Genomic DNA, 15735 nt, shown 5'->3' on the forward strand with positions numbered 1-15735 from the left:
TCTTCGTACCTCCCTCTTTAGAGCCAAATAATCAGAATTTCCTCCTGTTCTTTCAGGGGCTTTGCCACTTCACCCCAAACCTACCAAGCAAGCCCTACTGCAGAGGTTTGACTCTTCCAGTTCCTCAGATTGCAGCTTTTACTTAGGACTTCATCTCCATGTCCTTTTTGTCTTTTTCCTTAAGGTGTGTGTGTGTGTGTGTGTGTGTGTGTGTGTGTGTGTGTATTTATTTGACTGAATCTCCTGATTAGGATAACTCGTGGCAAATGTTTGCTAAATGACTTAAATCCCCCTTATGTACTTGGTACCTGCCCTCTATTCTGACACAGTACATATTAAGAAACAACTAGGGGGAAGCCATTTATGACAAGTGCTTTCTCAAGTTACAGTCTTAACATTTTTAAATTAACACTTCCTTATTGTCTGTTAACCTGTCTTCCTTCTTTCCCTCCTCTGCCCGTTTTTCCCCCAGACTCTCTCCTCTCTTCTTTGGGTTCTTGAGTGTGTTACAGTGTCAAAAACCAGGAGCCAACACTGAGATGTTGCAAGGGAAAATTTTTACTTTTACAGCCAGACAAGACTTACACTCTCCTCAGGAGTAGGAGAATAAAAGCAGCCCAGACCAGAAACAGGCCTTTTTATGGCAAGTGAGCAAGTGATTTTAAAAAGACAGACAAAAACAAAACAAAACAAAACAAAACAAAAAAACCAAGCCAACAAATGGAATTTTGGAGTTATTTTTATGAGTTATATTTTTATGAATTATGGAGTTATATTTTATGAATGGTACATACTCTGAGTAGACAGTGAACATACCATGAAACAGTTTATGGTCACCAATTCTTGCAAGAATAGAAACAGTTTACAATGTATTATTCACAAGATTACTGCAGAAGAACATGAAAACAACAACTAATGAAGTAATTAAGGTGACCTCTAGACATGGGTGTGCTTATGGTGTGATCAGTCCCTTAATGGAGTGATGGAGTCCGTACTCCCACTGTCCGCTCTACCACTAACACATTGCCAGCTCATGTCTGATACCTTTTCTATGCTTTATTTATTTACCTGTCCTAAGTTTCAATTTCCAGTAATTGTACACTCATTTGCAGCTATCATCAAATTCTAAGGGCATCTTATTATTTCTAGAGGAGACTTGTCATTCCCTCTCTTACCTTTCACGCCAGACACCCACCAACATGATTTGTGACTACTGAATGGAGTCACAGAATGAGATCTTTGATCTGTCACCTTGCACTTGGAATGTGTAAGTGTACCCTGCTTCTTCTATCACTGAATCCTATTAAACAGTTTTATGTATCCGTTTACTAGTTTATGAACATTTGGCTTCTTGTGAATCATATTGCTACAGTGTTCAGATAAGACAGTGGTTCTTCCGTGAAAGAAGCAGAGGGAGATTTTAAGAGATTAAGCTGAAGGCTAGGAAAGATGGAGAGAGGGTTCTCAAGGCAAGAAATGTTAAGAATGCAGCATTAGAAGAAAAAAAAAAAGAGGCTAGGAAACCCCCACCCAATACATCAGAAGGATTCAGCCCTGCTAAATGTCTTAATAGTAATTAACACTGGGAAACTGATTTCAGATTGTGACTTCTAGGATTGTAACAACACATTTTTATTGTTTTAGAAGACTAAGTATGTGATAGTTATAGGAATGGGATAGTAATAGGAAACTAATATAAAACCTTTATTTATGAATCAAAATTTGAGTTCTATGTTGTATTGGCTAGGTTTTATATGTCAACTTGACACAGGCTGGGGTTATCACAGAGAAAGGAGCTTCAGTTGGGGAAGTACCTCCATGAGATCCAGCTGTGGGGTATTTTCTCAATTAGTGATCAAGGGGGAAAGGCCCCTTGTGGGTGGGAACATCCCTGGGCTGGTAGTCTTGGGTTCTATAAGAGATCAGGCTGAGCAAGCCAGGGGAAGCAAGCCAGTAAGGAACATCCCTCCATGGCCTCTGCATCAGCTCCAGCTTTCTGACCTGCTTGAGTTCCAGTCCTGACTTCCTTGGTGCTGAACAGCAGTATGGAAGAGTAAGCCCAATAAACCCTTTCCTCCCCAACTTGCTTCTTGGTCATGATGTTTGTGCAGGAATAGAAACCCTGACTAAGACATATGTGTACTGATGATTTCAAACACTTAAAATGCTATTATTATTCTTAGTTTCAAGGTTGTACAAACATGGATGGTGGGCCAGATTTGGCCTCTGGGTTGTAGTTTAAAATGTTCTAAATCAAGGCCTGGTATGGTGGTCTACTCCTTTAATCCCAGCACTCAGAAGGCAGAGGCAGGTAGAACTCTATGAGTTTGAAGCCAGACTGCTCTACATAGAGAGTTCCAGGTCAACCACGATTACCTAGTAAGACCATGTCAAAAAAGAAAGAGAGAAAAAGCAAAAGCAAAATACAACATAAGTTATTAAATAACCACATTGCATAAAATTCTGAAGAAGTAAAACTTGCAAAAAACCAAAAACAAAACAGTGAATGTCTGAATCAATTACTATAACAATTCAGCCATGACCAAATAAATAATACATAATTTGCATGGCTTTTTACATTGCTTCAAAATTAAAATGTCATTAGTACAATTCACTGTAAATGAATGCAACAAAAACAGAAAAAGAAAATATGAACAGTTCCAGTAGATATCTGAAACAAAACAAAACAAAACCAAAAAAAAAACAACCAGTGGCTATTTAAAGCTCTTTTGTTGGAGCTTAGTACTATATAACTGAATGCATATTATGTGTTCAGCATTTATTGTATGAATTTCCATTAGTAATGGTTCACTTGGTTGGGCCATCCCCAACATAAGGTCAAACATTTTGGATGTTTCAGTCAGGGTATTTTTCAATGAGATTAACATTAAAATCAGTGAACTTGGAGTAAAGTAGGTTGACTGTTGTGTGTGTGCTTTATCTAACTGGAGGAGAAACTTCAGTGGTGGGACTCATGTACTGGCATGCCTGGCCCCTAGCTAGTTCTTTAATTGCATTTTCAAGCTAACTGTCATTTTATTGACCTATTTAAAATTTGTTGTCCCTTCCACGATCAGGGAAGCCTGTTAGACCCCAAAAAAGAATCATCTTTGTAATCAAGGTGCTTAAGGACTGAGGATTAAGGGAGAGTCTACAGGGAACTCCTGCAAAGTATGGCGACTACATAATATAAAGAATCAGAGGTGTTACATTCCTGAAAGGTGCTAGAGAAAGTAGAGTCTATCCTGACTTCCAGATAAAGGGAAAAACAAATACCAGGGCTGGAGGGAAACAAGCATTGGGTGGGCAGTGACAGGCCTTGAACTCAGAGAATCTTCTTGTCTTAACCTCTGAAGTGCTAAGATTACAAGCCTAAACCACCACAACTGGCTGAGTTTTGTTTCATTTTTGGAGGCCTTTTTGAATCAGAGCACTCACCAGAATCAAGGACCCAAACTCGCCTATTTCTTCTGCTCATATGTAATAACTGTACCAAAACAGACCCTTAAAATAAAGGCAGTTTTATTATAAAAATTTTAAAATGTGATGTAAAAGACAGTCATGGGAACACTGCATAAGGTGAAATACTGTGAGAAAGTGAATGGGCACACGTAAATTTGACATTGTCTGTGAAACATACTTAAAAATAATCCTTAGAGTAAAGTGTCTTCAGAGCACCATCATTTAAGCAGAAGATATTTTGCTTCTCAGAGTTCATCTTTGGCCTGTAATTAAGAAGAAAAATGTTAAAAGCCACTAAAAAAAATCTTAGGAATCAAGAATGCTCATACCAGATAATTTATTTTTTCCTAAAGATGAGAGGAGTGTGGAAAAAAAATCCAAGTTTCTTCTAGGTGTTCTAAATGCTGAGGACTATTTCTGGAGGACCAGAACCCTGTGTTATGGATGGTATGAGTAAGGGATGGGGTAAACAGAGAACAAGATTTGCTACTCTCACTCAAACTTCCCATACTCAGTGGAAGACACTGGGTACCTACTGGAGACTGGGTACCTACTCTGTCTAAATCATTAAGAGATATAAGGGAAATGGAACTGCCCCATTTTATGAAGAGCCAAAACAAGTATGATATTTACTCCATTTCATTATTGCCTCTTGTGACTTCATGGGTCTTACAGCATAGAAAGGGATTAGCAAACATGCTGTACCCTTTAGGGGCTAATGAGTTAGTAGTAATTCATTTCTCAAAAAAAGACAAACCGATAAACAGACTGTCAAGGTATAGAAAGTCCCACCAAGCTGATAAGCTACCAATATTTTAACTAGCATTCAGAATTCCTTCCTATTTCACAGACAGTGATCTATCAAATGAGCTGGTTCTGCCACACCAGTAGAGGCAGAAAGTGAGTCTTGTTACCTTTCTCCTATGGCACGTGCAAGGGAAGAGGTCATCCTCGGACTGTGGCTCTACCCTCTTCATACCCTCTCGAATTTGGGGCTCGTTCACTTGTAAATTTGCATAGCCCTGTTAAATAGCAATACAAAAGCATTTCTTAGGCAGCTTTTAAAATATGCTCATCAAATGAGACAAGCTGGGAAGTATCAGGAAAGCATTCATTTAATGCATATGTACCTACCGGTGACCCACAGTGTCCTTCATATTTGTTTTAAATGCTCAATACTCTTTGTGCTGTGAACACTGGCTACCAATTCCTAATATACCCCTTATTAGTCTACTCATGTGTGTGTGTAATGTATATGTTGGTATATGAAGACATCATATACCTTGCTGAGCCACTCTCTACATTATTTTTAGAGGCAGGGTCTCTCTCAGTGAACCTGGAGCCCACTGACTGACTAAATTGGCTGGCTACCAGCCCCGGGGGAATTTTCTTATTTCTGCTTTCCAGTGCTGGCATTACAGATAATTTTTTGCCACAAATAGATATTCTTTATGCTTGTAAAGCAAGCACTTTATCCACTGAGCTATCTATCTGCTTAGCCCTATCTTGTTTTGAATTTTTGAGACAGGCTGTAACCACAGTTGGCCTAGTGATATGTAGGTCACACTGGGATCAAACCTGCAGTAATCCTTTTGTAGTTACCTCCTGAGTGACAGGATTACAGGTGTGTCCCACTATATCTAGCATATCCACATTTTAAAAATGTTTTTTTTATTACATATTTGAATGTGGGTATGTGCATGAGTGTGAAAACCAAAAGAGGCCAAAGGTGTCAGAGGCCCAGACATTAGAGTTGCAGGCAATCGTGAGCTGCTTGACGGGTGATAGGGGCTGAATTTAGGTTCTTTGCAAGAACAGTGTGTGCTTTTATCTGGTGAGAAAATTTATATGACTAAATATTTCCTCACAACTCCCTCCTTTTTAAGTGTAAATAATATTGCATGAAATTCTCCCAAGAAAGAAAATAAAGCCTATTTCTTCCTTCTCCATTAAGGCTGCACAACTCTGAGTTATTACCCTTCTTGATTATATTCTTATTCTGCAATGGTCACTGTGCTAGGTATGGATACTATACATTAGCTAAGTAAATGACACAATCCAGTGGATATTTAGATGTTCAGACAGTAAACCCCTGTTCTAGTTCATTCACTTTACGTAGCTCACTCTCTGTATCCCTTTACCACCTTCTAAAAGATTATAAACTAGACCAACTTTGTTCTGTAGCAGACCCCAAGATATGATATTCAATAGCTGTAAGTCTGAGACAAGAATCTGTTATTATTATTAGCAAAAATCTTGTTTACTTATACATTCTTTTTAAAAGAATAGCCTTTTAAACCATCAGGTATGTTGGGATTACAATATATAAATTCTTGGTCCATAAAAATAAGTTTCAAAAAAAAGTATTAGCTATTTGGGACAAAGAGCATGATTATACTTTGTACTTTTTATTTTTTTTTAAGATTTATTTATTATTATTATATGTAAGTACACTGTAGCTGTCTTCAGACACACCAGAAGAGGGCATCTGATCTCATTACAGATGGTTGTGAGTCACCATGTGGTTGCTGGGATTTGAACTCAGGACCTCTGGAAGAACAGTCAGTGCTCTTAACCACTGAGCCATCTCTCCAGCCCCGTACTTTGTTTAATTAAAACGTTTTTCATATTTTTATTGACTGCCTACAGTACCCCATTATTGCCAAGTATTAAACAGGTCTGATCCTGCTTAGCTCTCAGATTAGATAATCCTGTGCTTGTCTGAGGGAAGTATGATTATAGATCCCTTGAACTCTCAACCTGCTAGGACATGGGCCTTTTTCTACTTCAGTTTGGACTTGCTTTCCATACATACAACCCCAGCCTCCAACTGCAGGCCTAATATCAACACTTTTCACTTGAAGTTTTCAATTTTTTTTTCCCTTTCAGAACAGAACCTAATATCTCATGCATGCTAGATATGTAACTCTACAGTAAGCTACATCCCCAAAGCCCCAAATACTTATTAATTACTATCTGTATCTAATTTCTATCAAAGTGGTACATATATGTCCTTATACTAATATACTTTTAGAACATTTTATGTAAAATATTGTTTGTCTACAACATGGCCAGTGCCAAGCAAGATGAGGAGTGTGCATGGGCGTGTGCATATGTGTGTGTGAAAATACTAACCTGGAACAGTTTGAAGTAATAACAGAATATATCATCACCCATTAGGTTATTTCTCGCAAATTCTTGTCCTGCTTTTGCTATCTTCTTGGCCTATAGGAATTTAAAAACCAGACAAACAAAGCGCCCTTTAATGGAGCTTGCAGACATATACAGACCTAAAGACTACACAGTGAGATGACCCAGAAAGCACGTCCTTGGGAGTAGCCTTATGTAGCAAAAGGCACATTTCACAGAGTATGTTTGTTCAGCTCGGAGAGGTTTATAAGACTTGAAAGTACAAGTTGGCATGTGGGATGTCTTAGAGATAAGCCTCCCTTGGAATAGACAGTTAGATCCAAGCAAAGTAACAACTTATCAAGTACACAGAGTGTGAAGCCTTGCATGCTCTCTATTCAGTTTTCAGCATTCATTTAGTTCAACCTTGCTTGCATTAATAATTCTTCATTTTATTCTATAGTAGTTGCTGACATCTATTGCCAGATAGGCACTGCTTATGTCCATGACCAACCTTACTGAAAGAGAAGACACAAACAAGGCCAGAGTTTAGCAGAGTGGTCAGCCAGTCTAGAATGTTGTTATGTTCACCTCGAGGGGAAGTGCATGCCACTCGTGGTCAGCCAGCATCCCATGCACAGGTAAAAGCTGTATCTGAACATCCCAGTGTCTAGGCATGTTCCCAACACTCCTGTAACACAGGGGACCAGTGGGAGGGAGCCAGCCTTCTTGACAACTGAACTTACCTCTGCATCATGGTCTTTTGCCCACTTGAGCTTTTCCAGCAGATCACTCAGGTTACTTTTGACTGGAATGTAATGTTTCCAGGGCTGCAGCTCATTGTAAAAATGTTCATAGTAGATGGAGTCCTGCTTCAGAACTACACTGTCACCCACCAGCAGGTAGGGCAATCGGTACGCTGCCACAGTGCCATCAATATTTATCTGATACTTGTGCTGCAAAATAGGAGCATGTAAGAGCCTTTACTAAATTCCCACTTCTACTATTTTTTTCCGCCTTCTATGAACCATTTTGCCATCCTCAGACTGACTTTCCCTCTCCATTAAAATGTAATAAGTTCTCTTATTATACACTGTGTTGACCTAGAGCTAGAGGGTCATTTGACATGGCCCTAAATTTCCCAAACACAGCTACGTATCTAATATGGAAGCAGCTAGCAAGTTAATAATATGGGTGTCCTAAGGCTACAACATAAAGAAAGGTGGAGCGATAGCTTTTAAGTCTTCTGCTCCTTTGTTGATTTACACGTGCAGCTACTGGCAGCACATTTTGTGCCATGTCAACAGTATTTTTAAACTACGACATGGCTATGCATATTTCTTAAGGGAATTAATAAGCTCTGGGGTAAGAACATCTATGAATAATACTATGGAAATGAGTAACTCTAGATGTACAAAATTCAGCATGCAAGAAGAAGCCAAGTGATAAAATACTGCCCTTGAGGCTAGGAGATGGCTCAGGCAGTAAACCTCTTGCCATGAAAGCAAGAGGAAGCCGGGCGGTGGTGGCGTACGCCTTTAATCCCAGCACTCGGGAGGCAGAGGCAGGTGGATTTCTGAGTTCGAGGCCAGCCTGGTCTACAAAGTGAGTTCCAGGCTACACAGAGAAACCCTGTCTCAAAAAACCAAAAACAAACAAACAAAAAAAAACCAAGAGGACCTGAGTTTGGATGGTGGGGAAGGAGAGATAGGTGGGTCCCTGGAGCTTGAAGGCCAGTCAGTCTAGCTTAGCTGACACACTGCGGGCCAAGTCAGAGACTCTGTATCAAAAGTCAAGGTGTATGCTCCTGAAGGATGACACCCAAGGCTCTCCCGACCTTTATACACACAGGCTCGCACATGCACATGTACCTATGAGCACACATATATCCCTTCTGAAAAGGAATGGGTAATCATGTCTTTTGTTACACTTAAAAAATATTTCAATATACATATATGAAAAACACGAGTATGTGAATTAACAGCATCTCTAAGGTCTATCTACTGCCATAGAACCCATCAAATGACACGTCTGCATCCACAGAGCAAAGGAGCTCACTAATTTCTTATTTTTTCCCACTTTTTTGTTGACACAAAGAACTTCAGAAATGTCGCTGGGGGTGGGAGAGTGGGGTGGCACTGCTTGAAAAGTTGTGAGAAAGAGGATCACTCCATGGAAAACATGAGGAATCTCCATGCAAGGTGCAGAAAACCATCTGTCATGGCCAGAATGCCCCGGCAGAGCATCTGGATGTGCTTCAAGTCATTCCTCAGCAGAATGGCTGAGAAGAGACGCCAGTTCTGTATCTTGTTATGATGCTATGATTTAGGGGAGAAGTATTTCTAAAATGATTATACACACTTACTAATAAAAACAGACAGGATCTGAGCAAACATACATTCATCGTAAGGGTTAGCTGGAAAAAAAATAAAGCTTTTTCCAGGCTCTGAATTCTCATAATGCCTATTCAATATCAGTGCTGTGTGGTGAATCCAGATTCAGACCAAATCAAATCTCAGTACTTATTGCGTTTTGTGGCATCTTCCCATTCACTGTGACTTATAGACGTTAGTTTCCTTTCCCTAAAGTGCATACATTGGAAAGCAGAAAGGGATGTTCACAGATGATGTCATACCTTAAAAAAATCAAAAAATGAAATGTGTTTCACGATGGGCCCATACAGGCTTTCGTCATGTTTAAAGAAGAAAAAATTTGTGAAAGCAGCATCGATGAGCTCTGGGTGTTTTCTGCTAAGCTTCACCAGCTCTAGTCTCTCTTTGCGGCTGTCTCGGCCTCTCCAGACAGCTGTAGAATTCTTACTTTCCCAGGGAGGCCCTGTGTTAGCTTGCACCGACATCATATCCAGACTTACTCTGGAAGACAGAAAACAGAACATGTCTTCCTCCAAAACCATCAGTGCATGAAAGCAGATGGAGCAGAACTCACCAAAGAGAGCAAACCAAGGCTCGGGGTCAACCCTGATCATCTCTCACCGGCCCATGGTTTCTAGAACAGAGTCAGTCAGGTCGTAGGTAGGCATCACAATATCCCTGGACTCTGTGGAGCCACACCAGGAAAAGATCGGCTGAATGTTGGAGTTGGATTTCTTTTTTTCCAAAGGCCAGTCTCCCAAATTAACAAAAAATTCCACATCTGGCATCCTCACCTAGAGGTGGGGATAACAAGAGTTTATTCATAGTTTTTGCATTGCACATGATCATGTATTTATCAGTTAAAATTAGCATTTGAAACTAAGTTTGAGGGTGCTTATCTGTGATCATAGCATCTGTGGGGCTCAGGCAGGATGATCATGAGTTGGATGCTGGTATGCAAAATTGGCTAAATAAGGCTAGATTGGGCTACATAGTTCAGAGCCAGTGTGGGCAATACACTGCCTCAAAATATGGAAAAAGGGATCTGTTTATTAGTATAAGCAGATATGACATATATGATACACATATATGATATAATGATACACATATATGATATATGATACACATATATGAAAAGGTCACAATGAAACCCATCGCTCAGTATGGTAATTTAACAACATTAGTCATTGCACAAAAAAAAAGGCCAATCTTTCCAATTTAAGGCAATGACAATCACATCACTTCAGGTTAAATGGCCAGAATATGGCATTCATATAAGTACCTTCAATTTGCTTTCTGTGGTGTCCAAGTTGGCCATTAGACTTACTACAAAACCAAGAAACTGGCAAAGGTAATTTCTATTGTTCTAACATTGCCAAGAATCTAATGAGATCATAGAGATGGTGGAGAGAGAAGAGGGTGGAGAGAGGGAGGGAGGGAGTGGTTCTGGGAAATATAGCACTTGGGGCTTTAGCCCTGGGTTCCTGTTAATGAGGCAGAGGCATTTTCTTTCTATGTGTACCATTGCTATAGATTGACTTATTTCGCCCCCGCCCCTGAAGATGTATATATCAGTCCTAAATCCCAGTGTCTTAGAGTTACCTTATTCAGCAACCAGCCATTGCTGATGTAATTAGTTAAGACGAGGCCTCACAAGTATGTGGGATGGGATTGTCAATCCAATATGATTGGCATCTTTGGGAGAAGGAAGGGAAGGGGATAGGAGGAGACCCAGTGACTCAGATTCTTGAGGGCAGGCGGCCATGTGACATGAGGTAGAGATTAGACTGACAAAACTATGAACAAGGGAGCACCCAAATATAGGACCACAAGTAGCCAGAATTTGAGGAGTGTGACCCTTTCAACACTTTGATTTTTGATTAGTGGTCTCCAGAGCCATCCTCTGCTTTTTAAAGGTACTATATATAGCTGTCCTTAGTATCTAATACATATATTAGGAAAAAAATAAACTTTAGGATAGCAATATAGAAGGCACCAGAATAGAACACTTTATATTGATGTTAACAATGTTTTGAAAAACTAAATTATAAAACCTAGATTGAGATTGCTATCATAATGCAGAGAAAATATACTAACCTTTCTAGTCAATGAAAGTAGTATTGCATCCATGAAAATCCTAAAGCCAACGTGCTCACCATGGGTCTTGATATAAATCTAGAAGAGAATTTGACATTTACTACATGTGTGCAAAGTGACTGGCAGATATGGAAAAAAAAAAAAAAGGCTTGTCAAAATATGTCCATAGAATGATGTTTAAAAAAAGTAGCCAGGGGCTAGTGAGATGGCTCAGTGGGTAAGAGCACTCGACTGCTCTTCCGAAGGTCCAGAGTTCTAATCCCAGCAACCACATGGTGGCTCACAACCATCTGTAACGAGATCTGGCGCCCTCTTCTGGAGTGTCTGAAGACAGCTACAGTGTACTTACATGTAATAAATAAATAAATCTTTAAAAAAAAAAAGTAGCCAGATATAATCAAAAGGTCAAGATATTAATTACAGAGTCCAGAGAACAAGCAAACCTCAATCATATTATACCTTATTGTCCTTTAAGGTATAGTGACACAGGCTTTGCCTCTGACCAAATCGTTTTGGGATTTCTGCTGCAATCTTTTCAGGATCAACAGTAGGGAAATGCGCCAGATCTTTCTGAATCTGGGTGATTGTTTCCGAACAGTTCATCTCCCGTAGCCAGGCCGCACTGTCTTCCAAAGGACAGTCACAGTTCTCATGGTAAACTGGTCCTATTTACAGATAGACAGCAGTATTACACAGCGGTGAACATCTCACTTAACAACTGAATCACAATGAAGAAATGTTCCATGAACTATCAACTTTCTATCTAGTCAAGTCGCCACAGCTCTTCTTCCTATACTTTTTCTATTCTGGCCCACTTTGCATAGGTGAAAAGCAAGTCAATGGGTGGTATACATGCTCTATGTAGATGTAATTCATTTGTAATTTTATGTAGATGTAATTCTATGTAGATGTAATTCATATGTGAATTTGTAATTCACATAATCATCATGGGACGGGAGATAGAGCTCGGCAGTTAAGAGTACTTGTTGCTCTGGCAGAGAACTGGAGTTATGTGTCTAGGACCTATAACGATCTATAATTTCAGGCATAATGGACCCAATAGCTTCTGTGGTACCTGCAAATGTGCAAAATACCCTCATTATAGGAATACATATGTATTTATAAATATATGTCTTGAAGGATAAAAGTGATATGAATTACTATTTTACTGGTTTATTATAAAAACAACTTCTTTGGGTATCTATGGGCTAGAGATGTCTCAGCTATTAAAGGCTCAAAATAAAAAATATAAAGTACTGTTCTCAGTAGAAAAACCATTGCCAGTAAAACAGAGAAAACAAAGGACTCCAACCTTGTTTTTCTTCCTTCTTTTCTTTTTTTTAGAGAAAGAAATACAAAGAAGCAAAGGTAATCCTATAAACTTGTTATCTCATTAATGTCAAGATGAATGAATTATACATTTATAAAAATAATGCTCGCATAACATAAGATTTGGAAATGGAACTGTGTTACTCCTTTCAGATATCCTCAGATTCCAACCTGATCCAGTCAATAGATGACAATGGAATTTGTATACATTTTAATACTTTGTCAGCTGGACTATACCAAGGAGTCCCAGTGGAATGTGAAAGAATTTATACAGTTAAAAAAATTCATAATTTTCTTGTGGTCCTATCTCCCCATAGAAAGGGGAAAGTGTTGGTTTTTTATTATAAAATTCTCTTCTCATCCCTATGGGGGAAAACAGCAGAGAATGTCTTTGTCATAGTGGCATGACAATGACGACCAAAGCAAAAACCATCTTGCTGGCCTGGAACGTACACCATAAGATTAGGCTGGCCTCAAACTCTTAGAGGTAACCTGCTTCTCACCCTCCTCAGAGCACTGGGATTAAAGGCAGGTGCCACCCCACCTGGCAGTGATGAGTATAAGTTACTTAAGTAGATCATTCCTTCAAGAATTACCTATGACTACATATTTAACTTGATTATTCAGTCAGGAGTTACAGTCAGTCTTGAACTGCAACTTGGGTGCTGGGAACCAAACTCAGGTCCTTTGGAAAAGCAGCCAGTGTTCTTAATCACTGAGCCATCGCTTCAGCCCTGGAAATTCTTTTTTAATCCTAAGATTTACACAAACATGAACACAAAATAAATAAGAAGTCTGAAGTAGTACAACAGATGGTAATAATGATTGAGTATGATTTTTTTTAGACTGTTTCAATTTCATATGTGCACATACACATAGAAATTATTTTATACACATATGTATATGTCATATCTTATTGTAAGCTGTGTTCCAAATGGTTTATAAAACCTTGCTGTAAATTATGAATTAAAAACCTCCCTAGTGGCTAAACATTTATTATTATACATTATGTGTGTGTACATCTGCTTGTGCACACATGAATGCAGGTGCACGTGTAATATAGATATCCTCTTCCCTGAAGCTGGAGTGCCAGGCGGCTCTGAGCCTCCTCACATGGGGGCTGGATCCAGACTTGGTCCTTTGCTTATTCTCACAGGTGTGTCCTCAAGGAGCAACTTTTCTAGTAATGTTTCTTGGTCTTTAGTGAATTATAATCCCCATGTAAATAATCAATATCTCTTTTGCCTAATTTAGTTTTCAATTAGAAAAACATCTAGTTTTTTTTTTTTTTCTTCATTTAGTGAAAAAAGTATGCTAAGTTTTTGATAGAATTCTTATTGATGGAATGACATGCATTTTTGTATACAAATCCTACCATAAAATTTTGTTTCAAAATACCTCTTAAAACATAAGGAGACTCAGCAACATGTTGCCCATGGTGTTTAACCTCTATCTTCAGATTTCTGTAGCTGGCATACATTCTGTATCTTACTATGAAGGAACCATCCTTTCGATCTAAAACCTGGACACCAACTCTCGTGAACTGCTCATCTGGTGCTGAGATTTTAACCTGGAACACCTTTTCACCTGGAGAAGATGTAAACCTGTTATGGAAAACAGTGAGAGATGAGGGTTATTTTTAAGATCAAATGCACACTACTTATTCTCTTTAATCTGTAAAGGTTGGACATTCTGTTATATCCTGATTTTAAGATATTGTTGCTCTCTTCTCTCTTAGGCTTTTAGAACCAGAACCAATATGATGGAACAAAGATTAAAAAAAGAAAACAATAATAACATAAAATACTTTCATTAGACAGTTGCCAGGAGATAACACTTAAGACTAGCAATCTATTTAGCATACCAAACAGAGCAGTTTCAGTGTACTATTATTAATTCATAACCAACATATCTGGCAATTTGTCATTTGTAAAATGTTTACTTCAAAGATGACCTTATTTGAAAAATTGTTCTTAATGGCTTAAAATACAATCCAGTACTTGTGGGGCTAGGGAGATAGCTGAATGGTTTAGAGCATTTACCATTATGCAAAAGACTTGGTTCAGTTCCTAGTACCCATTGTCCTAAAGGCTCACAACTATCTGCAGTTTCAGCTCAAGGAGATTCAAGGCCCTCTTCTGGCTTCCTCCAGCACTTGGGTGTGAGTATACACCCTACCCACATCATGTAATTAAAATATTACTACTAATAAAAGTCTAACAAATATACCAGTGCTCTAGATTATGTTTAGTTATGGGGAAAATCAAAATAACTGGTCATCATGTTAGCAACACAAGTGTTTTGGACTGAATATTCCTGCATTTTGAATGCATTTAGTTTTTAGTGTTTAGTTTTCCCATTTAAAGATAAACGGAGATTTGTTTAGCCTCAATTCCCATCTAAACAGCCAAGAAGAGAGCTGTCATTTTAGCAATATTATTTACACTATACATATTTCAGAATTATTAAGTCACAGAGAAAAGTTGATTTGGAAGGAAAAGTCTATTATAACCAGATGTAGACAGCACTCAAGAATTCTGGAATGTAAATGGCCAGCAGTAAAGACGAGTCGGGGCATATAAAGATGAAGGACAAAACCAAAATAAATAAACAACAGGAACAAAAACCCCTCGAGTTATTTTAAACCGCGATCTCAAATAGTTGAGGAGTCATTTCTCCACTTACTGTTCCCCTGAGGTATCCACCGCCCGAATGTAGAAATAGCGGGCAGGAAGGACCACGTGTGCTTTTAGCCCGGGTCCCCATATTTCGCTCTTCTCTGGGCTCAGCCTCCTCTCTCCGCCGGTCTGGGCAAGTGCTGGCACAGTCCCCAGAAAAAGGCAGGAAAGCAGCGAAATGCTGAACATTTACAAGACCGAGTCTTGGAAGATCCACGAATAAATGCAAACGTGCTAAGTGGACGGAGCTAGCCTGGGTAGGTAGGAGGACGGTGGTCAGTCCTAGCAGCAGTCAAAGTCCCTAAAGTGTCGCTTGACGTGCGGGATCCGCGCGTGGGACTATGCTGTGTCCAAGAATGTCACAACCCGAGCGGTGGCATGTCCAGGAGAAGGATGCCACACGTTCTGCTGAACCTGGTTAAGAACCGCAGGCTCCACTTTCTCCGGACAATGACAAACTTGTGTTACTCTTGCCACTAGAGCATCACTTTGGGAACGAATCCGTCGCAAGTTCTAGCCAAGGTGAGAGGAGAAGGATTGGCCTGCGCTGTGACCAGTCTTAGTAAGGTCTTCTGCTAGTGGATGAGTGGGTCAGAGTGGAAAACGCGTCCCGGGCCCCTTAGCTTCCTGGGATATGTAGTCCGCCATAGGACTAGCGGAAATCCTGC

General features: G+C 39.4%; 1 protein-coding gene across 1 annotated transcript; it reads right to left on the bottom strand.

The window, feature by feature from the left end:
* Positions 1-3510: 3510 nt before the first annotated feature.
* On the bottom strand, positions 3511-15730 carry Poglut2 (protein O-glucosyltransferase 2). Its single transcript, XM_021158978.3, has 10 exons — positions 15075-15730; positions 13788-13993; positions 11520-11725; positions 11061-11138; positions 9585-9757; positions 9227-9464; positions 7338-7547; positions 6598-6687; positions 4377-4484; positions 3511-3725 (listed from the first exon to the last, which is right to left on the bottom strand). The coding sequence occupies exons 1-10, from the start codon at positions 15254-15256 to the stop codon at positions 3708-3710; spliced, it is 1509 nt and encodes a 502-aa protein (XP_021014637.1). The 5' UTR covers positions 15257-15730; the 3' UTR covers positions 3511-3707.
* Between the last annotated feature and the right edge of the window lie 5 nt (positions 15731-15735).

This window comes from Mus caroli, unplaced genomic scaffold (assembly GCF_978045245.1).
Source record: "Mus caroli unplaced genomic scaffold, Mus_caroli_1 scaffold_1, whole genome shotgun sequence".
Lineage (NCBI taxonomy): Eukaryota > Metazoa > Chordata > Mammalia > Rodentia > Muridae > Mus > Mus caroli.